General features: G+C 53.3%; 1 protein-coding gene across 1 annotated transcript; it reads left to right on the top strand.

Annotated features, from left to right (window-relative positions):
- Positions 1-323: 323 nt before the first annotated feature.
- On the top strand, positions 324-13943 carry LOC149310240 (protein HEG-like). Its single transcript, XM_089533972.1, has 13 exons — positions 324-422; positions 2521-2646; positions 3303-3434; positions 3683-3813; positions 4129-4187; positions 5314-5486; positions 5731-5859; positions 6175-6217; positions 8484-8521; positions 9258-9345; positions 10243-10402; positions 12218-12465; positions 13666-13943. The coding sequence occupies exons 1-12, from the start codon at positions 350-352 to the stop codon at positions 12377-12379; spliced, it is 1314 nt and encodes a 437-aa protein (XP_089390098.1). The 5' UTR covers positions 324-349; the 3' UTR covers positions 12380-12465; positions 13666-13943.
- The last annotated feature ends 6517 nt before the right edge of the window (positions 13944-20460 follow it).

Here is a 20460-nt window from a genome sequence, read left to right as displayed (position 1 = left end):
TGTTTTGTTGCCTCCTCCTCTCTCCCCAGACTGGCCATGGGTTTAAAGGAGGCCCCTGCCTTTCCTTGCCTGCATACTTGCACGGGGTATTTGTCCAAAATGTACTGGACCCATGGCCTTGGGGGTCACAGGGTCCCTCCTGTGCCAGGCCGGCCCTGGTAGTGGTCAAGGCAGCCATGCTGGCCTCTCCCCCCTTTGGCCTCCTTGGCTCAGCCTCCCTGCGTTAATGAGTGCCAGGTGTGTGGGGCCAATGACCCCTGGCTTCCTTCCTTCCTTCCTTCCTTCCCTCGCTTCCCCATAGCTCTTTAGCAGCCTGGGCCAGTTGTGAGCCCACCTTGGGCGAAAGAGAATGTGGGTCGGCCTCTGCCTTGCCCTGGCCGTCCTGCAGGGGGGGCTGGTGGCCAGCGGGGGGCCTGGGTCAGGTAAGTGGCCACACAGGTGGGGGGGGGAAGGTGGGTTGCCATGGGGCAGGAGGGGGCTGCGTCTCCTCCTCCTCCTCTTGCCACTCCTCTAGGCCACACTAGGAAAGGGAGAGACTGCTGCCCACCCTCCTTGTTGAGTGTGCACTGTTTTTATGCTGCCCCCCAGTTAACGCAGGAGACCTCCCACTCATTTGGGTGGGACTTGAGCCCCCCAGGACGCCCTCCTGGGCAGGTAAGCAGGGGGCTTTGGGTGTGTGTTGGGGAATCCCAGCTCCCTTTTGCCCCCTTCTGGCTGCGAGAGGAACTTTCACCGTTGCTGCTGTTGGCACTCCTGGATTATGTGAAGGACAAAGGGGTGGGAATCCCCTTCCTTCCCCACATCCACTTGCGCCCCTCGGTCCCTTGGTCAGTTGCTCACCATCCCACTGCTGCCCCCGGGCTGAGAAGCCTCTGGAAGGTGGGCTGCTCCTGGGCCTCAGTTTGAGATGGAGCTCATCCTTGCTTTGGTCCTATTCCCATCCCAGCAACACAGCTGTGGAAAATGTGCAGGAATCAAATGCGTGGGGCAAATTCAAGTCCCAAGCAGGCTGCCAAACCCTCCCCACAAGGTCCTGGAAGCCACCCCTAAATCATGCCTTCTGGCATTCCAGTGAGGGGCCAAAGGTGAGGCCAGGGCACAGGTACACCTGGGCATCATGCACACCTGGGCAGATTTAGGCAGGTGAGCCAGCATGGCTTGGTGGTTTGAACATTGCACTATGGCTGTGGAGGGATTGATTCCCAGTTCAGCCATGAAAACCCATTGAGTGCCCTTGGGCAAGTCACGCTCTCTCAGCCTCAGAGGATAGCAATGGCAAACCCCCTCTGAACAAACCTTGCCAAGAAAACCCTATTGTAGGGTCTTGCCAAAAGTTGGAAACAACTTAAAGGCACACAACAACAATGGGAACCAGAGAGCCTGTTGTTCCCCTGGGCAGCATTCAGAGTACATCAAATCCATCTGTCTGAAGACCAGTTTATCCATGTGGTGGGATCCTGTGGCGAATCTTGATCTGTATTCCTGGGGCTCACATGCTTCCTATGGTTTTTGAGGGATTTGGGGGTGATGTGGAAGCTCAACATGGGCAGGTAGGCTATTACTCTTGCCTTGCAAATTACTTCTGCTTTCAACGTGAAGTCGAAGGCTTTCATGGCCAGCATCCATAGATTTTTGTGGGTTGTTTGGGCTATGTGGCCATGTTGTAGAAGATACTTCTACTTTCCCCCACCCATTCTCATCCTAGCATCCTCTCCCAAGCGCAGTGTGTTCTTACAAGTGCTCTCTCCACACTTTTACACCTGAGTAAGTGAGCAGAGCATGGATGGCAGACACAGCCTTTATGATTTCTGAGGGGCTCAGCTGCAATTGCAGTTTCTCTTCCTAGCTTTTGACCCTTTGGCCCCCTTCTGACCCACCAGCCTGAGGGGGCTCAGCCCCACAGGGGCCTGGGTGGCCCAGTTTTGTCACACATTTTGTTGGGTGGGGGCTCAGCCATCCAGCCTTGTCTTGGCAGGTGAGCTGTTTCGGGGGCCTCCATCCGTCCCCCATTTTGGGATCAGTGTGCTTTCTGGGGAAACATTGAATCCTCACTTCCGGCGGAGAGCCATGTTGTCAGGAGGAGGGCATGGCTGGTCTTTCTCTGTGGGCACAACTCTTATGGGGCCGAGCACCTGCCTGCAGCATTCAGTGGGTCGGTTCAGGAAGACATTTTGCCAGGGGGTTCTGTTGGCATCTGCAGACCTTTGGTTCTTATGGGCACACATCCTTGAAAGGGAGGGCATGGGGATGGGTGGATAATACATTGGTAGACAGGTGCCCATATCTGGGGGCTTCATGGATGACACCAGGTCTGATCAAATGCAAGCCCCTTGCCCAGTTTCTCAGGATTTTCCTTTTGTGGGGTGTCCCTGTGTCTTTCAGGACTCCCCCCCGCCCCGACCTGTTGCAACTGGCTGATACTTGTGTCCCGAAGGAGCCACAAGATGCCCCTTCTTGGCATTAAATAAATCCTGTGTCATTTCCCCCCAACCTTATACCAATCTCACCTCTCTCTTTCAGAGTCCAGCATGGCCAACTGGTCAACAGGACTGGACCTCTCTGGTCTCAGCCCCACAACCTGGACTGTGCCCCCTGCCATGAGGAAAACAACTGCCAATGGGGTGCATGGTGTCAGCGGAGAGCCAGGTGAGCAGCTGCAGCAGGGGATGGATTTCCCCTGGTAAAGGGGGAAAGAAGGAGCCCACCTGGACCAGGGATGACTGCTGCAGGTGGAGGGGAGAATGAAAGTTTTGCCCCAGACTCTGGAGTGGCTGCACAGATTGCCAGGAAAGCCCTTCATCCTGGAGCTTGTCTCTGAAGCAAAGCAGCAGGGAGGCTGGCAACCCTTTAAAAGGGGAGGCAACCCACCCTCTTCCTCCCCCAGAAAAAGGGTGACCTGGGAGATTGGGAAGGGAGGTTGAGAGCTGCCCCTGCAAAAAGCCCCAGGCCCTGGCAGCTGCCCACTTCTGGCCTCACATGTTGGTTCCCCTGAGGCTGGGGAAGCCAAAGCCCTTGGCCCAGAACAACAGCCTCTGTGGGGAGAAGGGGTCTACCTCTCAGTACCAGTTGTGGGGCAAAGTGGTGGGGAAAGACCCTGTGCATCACAATCTGAGGAGATGGCCAGTTGCTGGGTTTGAGGTCCCCCTTTTTCTGGCCAGGACTGGGCTTCTGCTTTTTTCTAGCCAAGGGGCAACTCTCAGCTCTGCTGCCAGCCCTCTGAGGCGGGCCACCCTCTGCCTGGCTATGGGGGCTCCTGGTGCTTCCTCCGACTCTGTGTGATGGTCCTTTCTCTGCCCCCAAAGCAGAGGCCCCCCTGACCTGCAATGGGGAGGACGAATGCCCCCCATGGAGCCACTGCGAAGACCAGGCTGGGCGCAACTCCTGCCACTGTGGCCTGGGCTACCACCTCCTCCCTGCCCTGGGCTGCGTGCCAGGTAAAGGGGGGGGGGCTTACCCGGGACTGCCTTGGCCCCTGAAGGGAGGCAGCAGCAGCAGGAGGAGTGATCTGCTGCCTTGGGTACCCCTGCCAGTTCAGAGGCATATGAGAGCCAGAGGACATGTGAGGGGAGGCTTGATCCCCTTTTCTTTGACCTTCACCTGGGATCCTTGGGTTTAACCTTGCCCCTGCCCTGCTTCCTTGTGCCCCTGCTCACCCACTCACCTGCTGCTCTCTTCCATGAAGCCAGGGCCTTCCCTGCCCGGCTGCTAATGCTGCTGCAACCGCCATCCACTCCGGAAGCCTTGGGCTGGTGGACCTCAGAGCGGCCAGAGGAGTTGCAGGGGTCCCGGGTGGCTGCCCGACTCCAGAGCTTGGTAAGGGTCTCCCCTCCCCTCCCTAGGTGCCCCCTTGAACCAACTGATCACTGGGCTCTTTGGTCTGGGGGCTGGGCCAATGCCCCCTTGGCTGCCCTTCTTGCCTCCTTTGAGGAGGTGTCTGGTTAGTATTTCCCCGAAGAATGGAGGGGGTGCAGAGTTCACAAGAGCCACATTGTCAGCACTAGAGGTAGGACAGAGTGATCATGGGGGGGGGGGTAGGAGGTGTTGCTGATTTTGGGAGAATTTGGGAGGCGGGGGAGAAGGGGCCTGGATTTATCACCCTGCAATACACTGCCGTCTCCATCCCAACAGTTCCAGCAGATTTTGGGGCACCTGGACGGGTACCTGGGAACATCTATCCAAGAGCTGAAGTGAGTTGTGGGGTGAGAAGGGGAGAGGAGAGGATCTGGGCAGAGAGCGTGGGCATGCTGTTAGTGAGCTAGGAGAGGCTGCAGCGTTTGCTTCTTCCTGAGTCTGCAGGGAAGGTCAAGACTCCACTCCCCCAATAAGTACTTTTGCCCTTTGAGCTCCATTGACAGCAACTGTAGTAAGAAGCTCAGGACAAAGAGGGAAAGTGGGAGGAGAGGAGAGAAACCAGGACACTTTAAACACAGCTGGTCAAATGGATAGCAGAGGAGGAACTGTGACTGCCAAGCGTATGCACTGGATCCCCCATGGCCTTCTTTCTCTCTGCAGGAAGGAATGGAGGGTCCCAGGTTCAGGTCCTGACAGAAGGAAAGGAGAGCAACCTTTATTTTCTGGCCTGCTTCCTTTTTATGACCTAGCAGGCTGTGTGTGTCCTATCACAAAGTTGTAAGGAGGTTATAAGGAAATCCCTTCCCAGCCTCCCATCCAGTTTGGGATACCCGTCTTGGTATATCTGATTTGGCAGGACGTCTGCTGCTCAGAGGAGGAACGGCTTGCTCTGTGCAGCCTCTTCTTTCCTCCTGTCAGGAGGCATCACCAGCCCTCTCTTGCCCCCCAGCCTTTCACAGATGAAACCTGGGACAAAGTGGCCAAGAAGCATCAAAGTGGTCAGGATGGCATAAGTCATAATAAGTCAGGAAGCTCACATAAACTAGATGAGGTTGCAGCAGTTTGCTTTTGCTTGAGCCCATTGGGAAGGGCAAAACTCTGACCCTTCTCAATGAATTAATGGAATGTCAGCTGCGTTTGCACTTTGGACTCAGTTTGCAGCTACTGGAGTAATCTGAGGGCAAAGAGGGAAAGTGCAAGGAAGAGGAGGAGGAGGAGGAGGAGGCAGTGAGAGAAACTGGGACACTTTAAAAGCAGCTGAGAAAGGGAGATGGCAGCGGGTTAATTGGGACTGTCGTTGCCAGACTAGACAGTTGGAAACTGGAAGTGGTCTCAAAGCCAGCAATCCTGTGCTCCTTGGAAGAGAGAGCGAGGAAGGGTTGCCACAGGTTCTGGGCAGAGAGGGAGGGAAGAGGCCGACCGGTTGGATGGCCCACTTCTGCCCCTTTGTTCCCTCCTCAGGTGGCCCAACCTGGAAGCGACTCTGATGCACCATTTCTCAGCCTGGGTGCTAGTCACGATCCAAGAGGTGGAAGTGGCTGTTGCCACCTTCAGGACGCGGTGCCACGACAGCAGCAGCCCCCTCAGCCATACCCCGGCTTGTGCTCTCCTGCGCCATGTGGGCACCTACCAGAGTGAGTGGAAGCTGCGTGCCCCCCCCCCCCACTGCCCATGAGGGGCCAGAAGGACCATCAGCCCCTTCTCACCCTCCTGGGCTAAAGAGGGCAAAGTGGCTGCATAGCTTGGAGGCTTCTCTGGGGCAGGTCTCCTGTGGCCGGACAAGGGACAGGTAGACCCCAAAGGGGTTTGGGACCATAGGGGCAAGGCACTTCCCCACTCCAACATCCTTAATTCTCTGCCTCCTCCGTCCTGCTGCAGGCCTGGGCCTCTGTGACTTTGACCCCTGCGACTCCACCTCGGCCACCTGCTCCTCCCAGGATGGCCTCCTCCGCTGCACCTGCCGGCCCGGCTACCTCCAGGTCCACCCCATGGATCACACCTGTGCAGGTGGTGCGGGAGTCCCTGGGCTCAGTTGGGACCCTTGGGGACCAGTGGTTTTTCCTCCGCTGTGGATGGGTGAGAGGACCTAGGCCTTGCAATTGAATGGGTCTGGCCATGGGGCCACCAAGTCACACCAGCAATGCAAGTTATTCTGTGAGGTTGTGGAGGGGGTGCTGCCTGTGGAGGCCTCAGTGGCCATTCCACTTTGCTCTTTTACAGAAGGGGCTTCATAGGAAGGGAAGGGGCGAAAGATGGTGACTCTTGTTTCTCACTCTCCTCTCATTTTTGCTCCCTCACTTTTTCTCTCCTGCCCCCCTCCAGTTTGCAGCAGTGGCTTTTGGCTTCAGGATGGCACCTGTTCCAGGTAAGTCACCCTGCTCCAGTGGCCCCCCAGCCCCTCCTTTCCTCCCCCCATGCCAAATATTTTACCCTGAAACCTTTCAGGAGTGCAACATCTCCCTTTGAACAGGGGAAAAGATTGAGTGGCAGCAGTTTGTGGGAGACTACCCTTGGCCTGGCACCACTCACAGATGTTTATCACACTATACTCTTAAAGTGCTACTATTCCACTTTGACTCCTCTAGCTGCCTCCTGTTGCATTCTGGGATTGGCAGTTTTAAGGAGGGGTATTTAGAATTCTCAGGCAGAGAAGTTCTTAGCCTGAGAATTCTAAATACCCCTCCTTAAAACTGCCAATCCCAGAATGCAACAGGAGGCAGCTAGAGGAGTCAAAGTGGAATAGTAGCACTTTAAGAGTATAGTGTGATAAACATCACAGAGGGTCAGGGGGAAACGTGCTCTATGCACCATGTCCTTTTTGAGGCCAGGGGGCCATCATCTCAAGATGCCAGCACCAGGCCCTGTCCTGGAATTTTGGTCCTCTGGGGGTCTGGCCAAGGGCCGGAATGGTGGCATCCTCCTCTTCCTCCACTGGAATGGGGGCCAGGGGCAGTTTCAGCTTGTAGAGCAGGGGTAGGCCACCTTTTTGACCCGGGGGCCGGGTTGCTGTCCCTCAGACAACTCGGGGAGCCGAAGCCAAAATAAATAAATAAATAAATAAATAAATAAATAAATAAATAAATAAATAAACAAACCGGGCCAAATGTAGAACAAAACATTAAATTGGAGGACACTTTATAAATTAAAAAACATGGAGGACACGCAAAAAATCTGCTGATTTTTAAAAAAATGTTAATATAAATGCATGTTTCTGAGGCTTCTATAGACAATTGCCCCCCTTGCTCCTCCTTGCCCGCCACTTGCCCCGCGTGCAAAGGCCCCCGCGTGCCTGCGCCGGAGGCCAAAGGCCCCTGCGCGCCTGCTCCGGAGGCCAATGCCGTTGCCTGCTGCGGGGGCCTTTGGCGGCGGCAATCGGCAGCAGGACTGAGCAGGGGCCGGTCCCAATGGCTCGGCAGGCCGCATGTGGCCCACAGGCCATAGGTTGCCGACCCCTGTTGTAGAGGGTTGCTGGGTCAGGAGCACCACAGGACCTGAGCTGTCAGGGCAGAAACCTGAGGACCAGGGATGCTTCCTGTTGAGGGCACAGAGGTCCTGGGGGCGATCCTGTCGCTAAATCTGACACATTCAGCATCAGCCAGAGTTAATGCCAGCAGGGCATTCAAAAATTAAAAAAACCCAAGTCTAACAAATGAGGAAATATTTTCATGGTTGGACAGAAAGAGAAAAGTGACCCCAAAGTTCCCCCAGCTCTGTTCTTTATCACCTTTTCCCACACATGTTTTAGTCCAGGTATAGAGCGTTTTCCAAGCCCCTCTTAGAACAGGAGAAGGTCCTAAGGAGGTGATATTAAGTGCGCAGATGCAACAAGGAAAACAGGGACACAGATCTAAGGAGGCATTTTCATGACGGTGCTCTCATCCTGAGCTTCCTCCCTCTTGCCTTGAAGGGCTGGAGAAAAAGGGCCACCCTGGGAACCTAAATTCTGTTAAAGGGTGGAGATGGAGGTGGAAAGGACGACCCCTTTGCCTCTGGCTGACCCAGATCTGTTTGGGGCTGGCCAGACTGTTCCTCTGGCCTTCTGCAGGCCCTGGACTCTGCCCCCCTGCTGTGCCCTTTGTGTATGTTTGTGCATGTGTTTGTGTAGACGAGGTTCCCATCCTTCAAAGAGAAGGCATGTCCTCCAGGCCCAGATTTCAGAGGAAGGCTATGTCTGGCTGTCTTCTGTCAGAGAAGGGATGGGCCAGGCGATCTTTGAGCCAGCCAGCACCTGACGCCAGGCCAGCAACCTCCTTGTCGGGCCTGTGGTTCCCACAACAGCTCCTTCTGATCTCCCAGATCCGTCTACCCTTCCACCCCGATGGGCACAAGACCTCCTGCTGGCAAGGATAGCTTTCCTTCCTGGGCAAGCTCTGTCTCCAGGGACCCCCAGGCTGCCTTCCAAATGCCCCTTGGCTTTCTGGGGGAGGGTCCAAAGCCCCTTCTGTCTGGGCTTGCTCCTCTGCCTGGCGAATTTGGCCACTACTAGCCTCCTTCCAGAGGGGTGCTTTCTTTTCCTCTGGTTCTGCCCCAGACCAGCTCCGAAGAGGTTCCCAAAACCAATAGCAATGCCCTCCTCATGTGTGCATGGGATGCGATGCAGACAGTGACCGCCCTGCCCTTTTCTCTTCCAGGTGCCCATTTGGGTTCAGTGGTCCTGGCTGCCAGGAACGTAAGTGTCCCCCTTTGCCCCCTGTTTTCCTCTTCCCACCCCACAGGGGTTTAAGGGGACAAGAGCAGGAGTGGGGAGCATAATCGCCCCTCCAATGAAACCAGCCATCCACCAGAGCCCACTTGCGTCCAGTTAGAGCATGGCACAGCTGAGACTCCGGGACTCCTTGCCACTGGTTCCCATTGGGATGGCTCAGTCTGACAGCAGCTTCCCAGGAATGTGTCTGCACTGTTCCTTGTACAGCAGTTTGGTACCACATTAACCATCATCCTGTGAAATCCTGGGATTCATAATGTCGATGATGTACTTTGCATTGTCTGGCAGAGAGCTCTCATTCTGTAGTAGTTCAAGGGAGAGTCATTCAAGCCATCTTTAAATATCTGAAGAGATGTCATGCGGAAGATGGATCAGGCTTGCTTTCTGCTGCTCTGGAGATGAGAAGAAATGGGTTCAAATTACAGGGAAAGAGGTTCCAGCCAGACCTTAGGAAGAAACTTTTCACTGTTTAGAGCTGTCCAAGGCAGTGGGCTGTCCATCTTTAAGCAGCGGTTGGGAGGGCATCTTTCAGGAGTGGGGATTCCTGCATGGCAAAATGGGGCTGTAGGGCCCTCAGGGGTCCCTCCCAACAGGTGCAGATTGGGGGATCCAGTGGGATTCCTCAAGGCAGGTTGCCCTTGGGATCTGGGCTCTCAAGGGACCCCCAAAGCCACACCTTTCTCTCCTCTCTCCTGCACAGCCTTCCTGCTGGCTTTGGTTGCAGTCTCCTGCGTTGCTGGCCTGGTGATCCTCCTCCTCTTCCTCCTCCTGGTTGTATTTCGTTTAGGGTAAGAGGGGCAATGGGAGGGCTTTCCTCCCCTTCTTTCATGCCTTGAGCCCCTCCAGCCCAGACAGGAAAGGCCCAGCTCTCCCCCCCCCAAGCTGCCCCCTTCCTCAGCCTGGAGGGGTCTTGGGGGTCCCTGTCTGCTCCCAGGGGACCAGATGCAAAGAACAGGGCAGACAGGTGGCAGTTCAGCAGGCACAGCTTCTCCAGAGTTTTCTGCTCCACACATGCCTCCTTTCCTTCGCCTTCTCCAGTGTGGATTCAGCCTTCTTCTCTCCCTTCCCCCCCCCCCCCAGGGCTTTTCTGGGGAATTTTGGCAAAACAAATGAGGTTGCGGGGGGGGGGGGGGAGCTTTGCAAGATAAACCTAGCCAGCTCCCCCCCTAAAGGCAGTGGGGCTTGTTTTGCAAACTGGGGGCAGAGATGGAAGTGCCCCCGGCAGCGCTGGCCTTTGCGTTTGGGTGCAGCCCTCCTAAACTTTTGGGGGCATTGGTTCTTTGATGCTGAAGGGGAGGCATTCTCAGTGCCAAAAGAGCTGCTTGGACCCATCTACTTCTGGCTCTGGCTCTCGGCCCTAGGTCACATTCTCACCCCTGCCCACAACTCCCCTTCCTTCCCACCTGTGTTTTCTGAGAGGGAGGCGGCTGGGCTGGGGGTCATCTGCCCCACACCGGTGTTCCCTTTGCCTTTGAACCATGACACCATGACAGCTAGAAGGCCGCTGTGGGGGTCAACATCTCCCCCCCCCCGGCCCATGCTGGATAAGGCCCCCATCCATCCTGATAGTGTCTAGGCCCCTCTCACCATTAGCAATACAGAGCCACTGACTGGGCCAGGAGACCCTCTCCCTTTCTAGCTCCCCTGCCCCCCAACTCCCTCATTTTTGGTTTCTCCTCCTGCAGAAGAGCTCAGCCCTCCCAGGAGCCCCCCAGCCCCCCACAGCTTCCTCTGCACTCTCCGACCCTGAGTCTGCCGCGGGTGCGACCCCCTTGGACCACTATGGAGGCCCCGGTGCCCCACGCAGGCAGCCGCCCGGCCCCCTTGCCCCAATGGTGGGAGTCGGTGAGTATATGGTTAGGAAGAGCGCCTTGGGGCAAGAGATGTTTGAAAGAAGCAGGATAGGGACTGCCTCAGAGGGTGGGGGGCTTGAATTCTTTGGGGGTCTTGAAACAGAGGATGGATGGCCATCTTTCACGAGTGCTTTGTCTGTGTGTTCCCAAATGGAATAGGGGTCCCCCATGAACCAGCCAGGGCTCTCTCCATAGGGTTGGGTGGGTTGGGGGCCTTGCTGTCCTCCTCCAGCCCCATCATTGTCCTTAAATGAAGCACATAACTGTTGGCAAGGCAGCAAGAGAGCTGCCCCTTTCCTGCCCCACTTCAAGGGCAAAGTGGGAACTGCGAGCAGAAAATAGAAGCACACTTCAGGCAAATGCAGTTGGAGGAACTTCTTCTCTCCTGCGCCATGCGCCACTTGGCCATCACCCCTGCCAAGACCACCCCTCCATCCTTGGCCAGTGCCAGGTGTCACGAAAGGTGTGGTGTGTGTGGCATGGACCCCTTAATGAGGGGAATCCTGGACGGATGAGCATCTTTGCAAGAGGTGATATGATAGCCCTGTTTAAATATTGGAAAGGACGTCATATTGAGGAGGGAGCAAGCTTGTTTTCTGCTGCTCCAGAGAACAGGACCCGGAACAATGGATGCAAGCTCCAGGAAAAGAGATTCCAGCTCAACATTAGGAAGAACCTCATGAGAGTAAGGGCTGTTCAACAGTGGAACAAACTCCTTCCTTGGAGAGCAGTGGAGTCTCCTTCCTTGGAGGTCTTTAAGCAGAGGCTAGATAGTCATCTGTCAGGGATGCTTTGATTTGGATTTCCTGCATGGCAGAATGGGGTTGGACTGGATGGCCCTTCCTGGGGTCTCTTCCAACACTATGAGATTCTATGAATTCGGGAGTTACTTTGCACACCTTTTCACACATATATAATAATAATAAATAATAAAATCTTTATTTCTATGCCGCTTTTCCTGGGAGATCAAAGCGGTTTACAAGTTCAGAAAAGATATACATCTCAACATACTACGATGCAAAGTACAACCACAAGTACACTTCCATAAAACATCATATAAAAACAGTTTAAAATCTCACAATCACAAGTTAAACATCTTGAGGTACGCTTCAATTAGAGGATAACTTTCCCTATAAAGAGTCAGGAGGGTATGCTAAGCGGAAAAGATGGGTTTTCAACGCTTTCTTGAAGGCATCCAGAGAAGAACTGAGTCGAATCTCTTCAGGGAGTTTATTCCAGCGCACAGGAGCTATAGCTGTAAATGCTGGTTGGTGAGTTACAGCCAATCTCACCCTGGAGTACTCAAGTAAGTACTTGCGGGGCGGACTGTGTAAGGAGAGGCGTTCCCTCAAGTAACTCGGGCCCAAGCCATATAGGGCTTTATAGGCAATAACCAACACTTTGTATTGAGCCCAGAAGCTAATTGGCAGCCAGTGAAGAGATCTTAGTATTTAGCAGACTGTGGCTGCATCCACACTGAAGAGATTACCAGGTTTGGCACTGCTTTAACTCTTTTCAGGCTCAAGGCTATGGAATTCTGGGAGTTGGAGTATGTTGTGGGCCTGGAGCGGAGCGGAGCTCTCGGCTCCACAACATACTCCAACTCCCAGAATTCCATAGCTTTGAGCCAGGATGCTGAAAAGCAGTGTAAATCCCAAATTCTGTGAATATTTTTTGAAACTGGTGCAGGAGGAAGAAAATTGCTGAAACTGCCCATTGCTTCCTTTAAGAATGGAATTAGTGAAGTCTTGCACATACGCATGCATGCGCATGCTCATGCTCTCACTCTTTCTGTTGTTCCTTGCAGGACGGGGGCCCGCGCTTGGCAGTGGACACCCCCAGCATGAAGACCTTCCTGGGGTCCCCCAGAAGGTCCCCCTCTGCTGCAGCCCCACAGCCCCTGGGGGGGACCAGCAACTTCGTTTTTGTGGGCGACGGAGAGGAGGGGGGCAAGAGAAGCTTCTTCTGAAGAACTGGGTGTGGGTCTTCTTTGGCCTTGGACTATTGACTTTGGGCTGAGCTGCCCTCCACCAGAAAAAGAGACGTAAAGCCAAGGTCAGCCCCCCATTTTCCTCCCCTTGGCGCTTGGGGCCAGACTCTGCACAGCTCTGCAGGCAATGTGGGGCTGGGGGGTCTTCTGGGGAGGGTGAAGTGGAGGGCAGGATAGGCTGTTTTTGGTTGACTTGAACAGGACCCTCACCTCCAGAAGGCTGCTCCCCCCCCCATTATTGGTATCTGTAGCTAAAGTGGGGAGGGGGCTATCAGGGAGTCTTTATTCCAACCCCACCCCCCACCCCCCCAATTGCATCTCCTCCTCTTGGCAGAGGTTGCCCAAGGGGCCTTGGCTCCTTCTTCTTCTCCCCAATTAGAAATCTAATTCTAAGCAAAAGCCCCTGCAACATCTCCCCCTTTTGTTGGGACCCTCCCCCCCTTGGGTCCACTCCATCAGCCATGAATATAAAATATAACCCCCCACACTGCTGACCCCCCCCCCCCGGAAAATCTTTGCTGAAACTCTCCCATTTATTCTGTAAAGTTGCAGTAAAACGGGGGTCTGGAAGAGAGGGTCTGGATTTGCAATGTGTGGGAGATGTTACACTCTCTTTGCACCCGTGGTAAACAGCAGCTCTTCACCTGCAGCTGTTATCAAAAGGGGTTTTATGGCGAGGTGGAGGACAAGGCTTGGCCGTGCCCCAGCCCTCCTCCTCCTCCTCCTCCTCTTCCCAAGTCCAAGGTCCCGCAGGGCGGGTGGCCGGCCGGGCGGCTTCCTGGGCCAAGGAGCCATTGACTGAGGAAGCAGCAGAGCCGAGACCACCATGTTTTTTAAATAGCAAGTCACGGGTCTTTTAAAGTATGCTTTTGGAAAGCCAGAAATAAACATAAATGTGGCCAAAGGCTTCGCTGTCCTCTGAATGGCCTTGCTTTCTAGCTATCCTGCCTTAACTGTGGGTTCATTCTCGGATGGGGGGCCAGCATCTCTGGTCAGGGCTGGGGAAGGGTCCCGTCAGAACCACTTTACAGCCAGAGTGGGCAGTGCTGGTGGTCTCAGTGGGCAGCTGGGGGTCCGACTCCATATAGCAGTGCGTTCACATGTCTCACATCTTCAGCCCGTTCTGTGTTTGACTTCATTGGTCAGAAAGGAATGGATCGTGTGGCGGGTGGGCCTCCTCCCCATCTCACCTTCTCTTTGCTCAGTGGGTTCTCCTAATCCGGACTAATGCCCGTGTCTTGTATACCATTCCATTTGACCCTCAGATGAGGGATCCTGGCATCAGCTCCTGAAGCACTGCATTGGTTCAATTAAGGAATAGCTACGGACCTTAGGCACTTGGGAAGGAGGTCCTTTGAGAGATAACCGACCTCCCTGAAGGGTGCATCTGAACAGAGCGATCCCAGGCGCTGCCTCTGCTCAGGAAGACAAGTCTTCCTTTTTTCAAAACAGGCCTTACACCAAAATAAAGTGCAGCCTTAATGCAGAAAGAGCATCAACAACATGCAGACTGATTTTATCAGCACTCCTTCAGACAAACACACCCTCAGCGCATACATTCAGCTTGGTCTTAATTGCTTAAATCCCAAACTAACCTTGAAAAGAGCAAAGGTGGTGACTGCTGACTGCTCCGAAGGTAAATTTCTTTTGGCGAATTTCCATCCCTTAAGGTCCGTTCTGGTGGAGGATCATCACTGGAACCACCAGCCTTGGCTTGGCCAAAGGCAATTGACGCTGCCTCTTTAAAAGCCCCCTAAAGACCCCAACGCTGTGAGAAGGGTCCTGGGGGGGGGATGTTGGGGGAGGAGGGGGCCTCTGCTTCTGGTTTGCAAGGGGGTCGTTTTGAAAGATGGTGGGCATTTTAAAATATGTGCACAGGTTGAGCCAGGTAGCAGTGGGTGCCATGGCTGATGCAACTCCTTGCTCTGGACTGGCAGCATGATGCCCCCAGAAGCCTCTGGAACCCCAAACCCTTGCATGCTTGGCTCAAAATGGATGCCCCTTCGCTGCCTCCTGATCGCACACCACCCTCTGCTGAGATCATTGTGGGCCATTTCCTCAAGAAAGGCCTAGAGGAAGACCCCAGCAGTGCCTTGACCCCTGCCACCCAGCCCCTGGTCAAGCGGTGGGTGGCATCATTAGAACCCATGCCTGCTCCCCATGGCAGCCTTCAGTGCATCCTAGGCAGCAAAGGCCATGCTCCACCTCAGGAGGAGGAATGTTTCAGAAGCCAGTGGTACCCACGGCAAGGGATGCCCCTTCTCTGGTGATGGGAGACCCCAAGGCCCGCTTTGGCCAGAGGGTAAAGGTTCACCCCTCGGCTCTTGAGTGTCCCTTTAAACCCTAAAGCCTTCCATTGCTGCGCAGGCAGGGCGGGTGGCATTGTGGCGCAGAGAGACAGTTTTGGGGAAGAGCCAAGCCATGCAGCGCAAAGCCAGACCATGGAGGCAGAGCCTGACGAATCGCCTTGCAGAGGAGGCATCCGCTTCCCCAGCGCCTGCAAATGCTCGCGCAAAGGGAGCAGCTCCCATTATGCATCTTTGGAAGGATTCTGCTGGTCCTGACAGCTCTTTTCAAGGCTTCCCAGGGCTTTTCAGAAAAAGAAATATAGACCCCAAGAGAAATCCGGGTGATGTATTCATGCAAGGAAAACCGCTGGCGAAAAGTCCACCTGGGGGACGCACAAGAAGAAATACATGTAAGGCCCATAAAATGTTGGTTTCTGGGATGAAGTCCCCTCCTCCCCAAATTGGTTTTCTTCCCATCTGTTCACACCAAACAAGGGATGCACAGAAAATAGACCGGCACCAAAAGAGAAAGAAATGTGAGTCTTCCTAGCAGACAGCTTGCCTATCTTTTGGGGGATGATCTTCAGGCGTCTTCATGCTCCCCAATGGCCCACCGCCCACTTTCCTGCCCAAACCCTCCATCGAAGGACGGTCACTCAGCCCCCAAATGCTTAATTTTTAAAAAATCCCCATTCTCTTTAAGACAACTAGGAAACAAATCTAGAGATATAGGCACCTTTAAACCATTAATACTGGAACTAGCTCACTCTCTGAATATTTCCCGTTCTCCATTTTTGAACTCAGGCGTGTAAATGTCACTGCCTTTTATTCGTCTTGAACATTAGTTTTGTCTGTCCTGAATGCAACTTGAACTGCTACGTTTTTATAGGGTCCTTACTATGTCCTTTAGGGCCTAAAGCACCATCAATCCTACTTGGTCTTGGAAGCTAAGCAGGGTCAGCCTCTTAGTACTTGGATGGGAGACCACCAATGAAAGCCAAGCGCTGGAGGCTCTGTTTCAGAGGAAGGAACTGGCAAAACCGCCTCTGAGCATTCCTTGCAGCTGAAAGAAAACCCAAGGAAATGAATGGAATCACCGTAAGTGGGCTTTAAGGCGCAGACACACACAATATAACACAGGGCCTAAAAACCCTGACAGCACAAGATCCTGTCTGATCTTGGAAACTAAGCAGGGTCAACCCTGGCTGGTATTTGGATGGGAGGTCACCAACAACTGACAGGCGCTGGAGGCTCTATTTCAATGGGGTTGCCATAAGTCGACAGGAGACTCGAAGGCACACAGACACAAATACTTTCTTTAATGGGTTTGGCATCTTCCTGCCCTCTCCTTATTTAAATTCCTTCCTTTGAGTCTCCTCAGCTGTGTATTTTTCTTCCCCATCCCTCTTTTCTTTTCTGTCCTCAATAATTTCAGTCCCAACATTGCAAACGCTCAGGTTTATTAACAAATTTCTAACTTGCAGTTGCATATTGAACGACGCTGTAAAATATGGAAGTGGTTGCTCTTTGGTTGGTGCTGCCCCTTTCTTGGCCTGCCCCATTTTCAAAGAAATGGAGGAGATTTGGGGGGAGTCTTGGTCTGGGACCCTCGTGGTTCTGCGTGGCGTCCGGAGAAGGGCATCCTGGTGGGCAGATGGGCCCCTCTTGCCCTGGGCATGGTTGCCAACATTAATTTGTCCCAGTGCTCCTAAGCGTGGGCTCTGAACATAAGGGCTGGCACTGCCCATGGGGGCAGAAGCGGCCATTTTGTGGAGTGGGGCAGGAGGGATGGCCGGATCCTTTCCTGACCTTTAGGGATGGGAGTCACAGTCCTGGAGATTTTAGCCTAAGGAATGGACTCGGCTCAGCTACGTATGTGTATGTCTGTGCGTGAGCATTTGCGCCTGGCAGCTCTGGCCAGTGCCCCTTGGGGGAGCTGCGCAGTGTCGCCTTACTCCCTTGTGTGCGCACCTGCCCTTTAGTGCCAAACCTTCCTGTGGTGTAAGCTGATTATGCAACAGGTGAAACAGCCATGCGCTCCTCCGTTGCACAACAGCCCCAGTCCACCTGCCCTTTGTGGCCACAAAGGGCCACGCTTGTGGCAACTCCCTGGCAGCATCCCTCAGCACAGATCCATGGGCCTTGTGCCACCCTGAAGAGTATGCAGCCTCTGAGAAATTGCCACCGCTTGCATAAAAAGGGCACTGATGCCCCTTTCTTCTCTGAAGGAGGGCATGTCCCCAATACCTGTCTGGATGACGCAAGATGCGAGAGGAATCCAGACTTTGTCTCAGGAGCAGCTGCTGCCCAGAGAAAAGTCCACAGCCCTCCTTGTTTTCGCGTCTCAGCAAAAGTCCTCCAGCCCTGAAATGTGATCTTTGCCGGGCCATAAAACGGGGGCAGGCGCATGGGGGGGGGGGACATGGCCTTGGCTGGGAGTCCTCAGGATGGCCATGGGGACAAGACGTACCAGCCTGGGCTGCGATGCATCGTTCTGTCTTCCCTACAGGATTTTGCCTATTGTGGAAAGCAAGCCACTGGCATGGATTCCTGCCCTATCTGTTCGTCAGTAACTGCACTTCTTGGGTTCAATGCATTAAAAGTACATCATGCAATTATAACACCATTGACATAATTGAGGAATAATGCAGTAAGACGCTGTCAAAGGCCAAGAGGAAAGAGAAGAAACAATGAATGAAATGTACGAAATGTTTAAAGGAGTAAAGGAGAGACGAGATGCAAAACAAAAGGGACCAGAACCATGAATGCAACTGTGCAATGGCTAGTGCGCAAGGATAAAGAGATAAAGAGATCTACTGCAATGATCAATGCAGAGAAACAGAGGAAAAGAGCAAAAAGGGAAGAAAGAGACTCCTCCTCCTCCTCCACAAGATCCGGGAACTCAAAGGGAATCTCTATGCCAATGAAAAGAACATACTACAGGATCACGAAGAAATAAAAAGACACTGGATGCAATACACAGAAGAGTTAGATAATAGAGATGAAAAAGTGAGTGACACAAGAGTCAAAGGACCATAGGAAAATGAACCCCGAATCATAGAATCGTGGAGATGGAAGAGACCTCAAGAGCCATCCAGTCCAACCTCATTCTGCCATGCAGGAACTCTCAATCAAAGCATCCGCATTGACAGATGGCCGTCCAGCCTCTGCTTAAAGACCTCCAAGGAAGGAGATTCCACTACACTCCAAGGAAGGAGTGTGTTCTGCTGTCGAACAGCCCTTACTCTCAGGAAGTTCCTCCTAATGTTGAGGTGGAATCTCTTTTCCTGTAGCTTGCATCCATTGCTCCGGGTCCTGTTCTCTGGAGCAGCAGAAAACAAGCTTGCTCCCTCCTCAACGTGACATCCCTTCAAGTATTTAAACAGGGCTCTCATATCACCTCTTAACCTTCTCTTCTCCAGGCTAAACATCCCCAGCAGTTCCCTCAGTCGTTCCTCATAGGGCATGGTTTCCAGACCCTTCACCATTTTAGTCTCCCTCCTTTGGACCCATGGCTCCAGTTCCTGAATGTCCTTTTTGAACTGTGGTGACCAGAAATGGACACAATATTATTCCAGGTGGGGCCTGACCAGAGCAGAATACGGTGACACTATGACTTCTCTTGATCTAGACACTGTACTTCTATTGATGCAGCCTAAAATCACATTGGCCCTTTTAGCTGCCGCATCACACTGTTGACTCATGTTCCACTTGTGGTCTATTAAGACTCCTAGATCCCTTTCACGCGGATAAGTCTCTCATTCAGCCATGTGTCCCCCATAATCCTAGATCTGTGCATTTCATTTTTCTGCCCCAAGTGCAGGGCCTTACATTTCTCTGTGTTGAAGTTCATTTTGTTAGCTTTGGCCCCTCCTAAGAAACGAGGGAGACATTGCAGTAAGAGAAACTGGCAGAAATAAATACCCAGGGAGGGGCAAAGGCTATTCCAGCTGAACTGCTAAAATCCACACCTGCAAAACCAAGTCTAGTATGTATTAACCAAAATATCTCAACAGATATGGAAAACAAAATGGTAGCCAACAGACTTGAAGTGATCGATATTCATCCCCATCCACACAAAAAGGGATTACAGGCCCATGGCATTAATATCTCACGCAGGACAAGCTATGCTCAAATGTCTGCAGCATAGACTCCTATTGTAAATGGAGAGAGAGGTATAAGAGGGGCTCAGCGAAGGAAGAGGCACCAGGGACCACATTGCAAACATTGCAAACGTACCATGGATAATGGAGCGCACCAAGGAATTCCAGAACAAAATCGGCATGCGCTTTATAGACAATAGCAAAGCCTTTGAATCATAGAATGATAGAATCATAGAGTTGGAAGAGACCGCAAGGGCCATCCAGTCCAACCCCATTCTGCCATGCAGGAAATCCAGATCAAAGCATGCATAGACCATGAAAGGCTATGGCTGGGATGCCAATACATCTGATAGTCCTGATGAAAAATCTGTCCTTGGGACAAGAGTTAAATGTTAGAAGAGAATATGGAGAAACAGAATGGTTCCCAATTGGCAAAGGCAGCCAGGCAAGAAGGAGGCATTTCGTCACACGATTTGTTCAAGATATATGCAAAAGGCATCCTGAGAAAAGGAGGAGTGAAGATAGGAGGAAGCAGCATCAGCAGCGTACGTTACGCAGGCGACACTGTACTTACTACAAGTGGGAAACATGGCGGATTTGGAGGAATGACTAAAGACGGTCAAAGAGGAAAGTGCAGAGGCATAAGGAAGACGGGAATAAGGCCTGAAGAAGATAGATAGACATTCAGCCTAGAAACGGAAACAGTCAAAGAGATCTTGCACCTAGGAGCAGAACGGAGGCTAGGAACGGGAAGGGCAGCTACAACGTCCTAAATCTAAAGATACACAACTGAGGAGCAGCACATCTCCCACCTCTGATCTCAAAGGATTAGCCCCACGGACAAAAGAAACAACCATCGGATCTCATCTGAATCCCATGAAACGAATGCTTTTATGAGCGCAATGCTCCCTTGTCCTCTCTCCAAAAACGCAAAACCTGTGGCCAAGCCTTTGGGCCTCCCAGGCCTCCTGCGCCTCCTTTTCCAGCTGCAGAGGAGGCCTGGAAAGAGAGAAAGCAGCAGCAGCTCTGGCCGGCCTTCAGTCCCTCGCCTGCCTCCAGGCTCCCAGGCCTCAGGAGGAGGAACCTCAGGAGAGAGCGCTGCCTTGCAAACCCCTGGGAATACCCCTCCTCTGTTATGGCATTTGTTGGGGGCTCTTGAAACATGTCCCTGAATGGCACACTCTGGGCAGCTCTGGCAGATGCTGAATGGACTAATCTGAAAGGGGCCCCCAGACTCTGCCCCCCCCCCAATGGCATCGCAAGGGGCTTGTGGCTTGTTGGTCCCAGGTTTTGGCCCCGAAGCCCTGGCAGCCCTGGCTCAGGTGGGCATGGCATCCCCTGTCCCTCCATGCCCAAAGGCAGGGTCCCTGTCCTGTGCCCTTCCTTCCCGGGGTCTCTGACGAAGGAGGCCCTCAGCCAAATGTTTGGGAATGGGGGGGGGGGTTCTCCATCCCACAATGCACTCCTTCGCTGCGGTTCCGAAATGGCACCAATGCCCGTTCCCTTGTTGTTCCCCTTCCTGCCATACGCAGCAGAGCCAGCCAGCTTGGAGCCTTGGACCATGACTCTGGAGACCAGGGTTCGAATCCCGTCTCGGCCATGGAGACCCTTTGGGCGGCTGTGGGAAAGGCACACTCTCCCTCCTCTGAACAGACTGGGATGATAAGAT

The sequence above is a fragment of the Sceloporus occidentalis genome, unplaced genomic scaffold (assembly GCF_023333645.1).
Source record: "Sceloporus occidentalis isolate IW3139 unplaced genomic scaffold, rSceOcc1.0.p SCAF_7, whole genome shotgun sequence".
NCBI lineage: Eukaryota > Metazoa > Chordata > Lepidosauria > Squamata > Phrynosomatidae > Sceloporus > Sceloporus occidentalis.
Note: the sequence above shows the minus strand (reverse complement) of the source record. Positions and strands in the feature narration are given on the sequence as shown.

Excerpts from the sequence above, each read along its gene's own strand:
- LOC149310240 (XM_089533972.1), top strand. The coding sequence starts at position 350 with ATGTGGGTCGGCCTCTGCCTTGCCCTGGCCGTCCTGCAGGGGGGGCTG. Across the intron at positions 3,814-4,128 it reads CTGCCCGACTCCAGAGCTTG|TTCCAGCAGATTTTGGGGCA; the intron begins GTAAGGGTCTCC and ends CCATCCCAACAG. Across the intron at positions 5,860-6,174 it reads CATGGATCACACCTGTGCAG|TTTGCAGCAGTGGCTTTTGG; the intron begins GTGGTGCGGGAG and ends GCCCCCCTCCAG.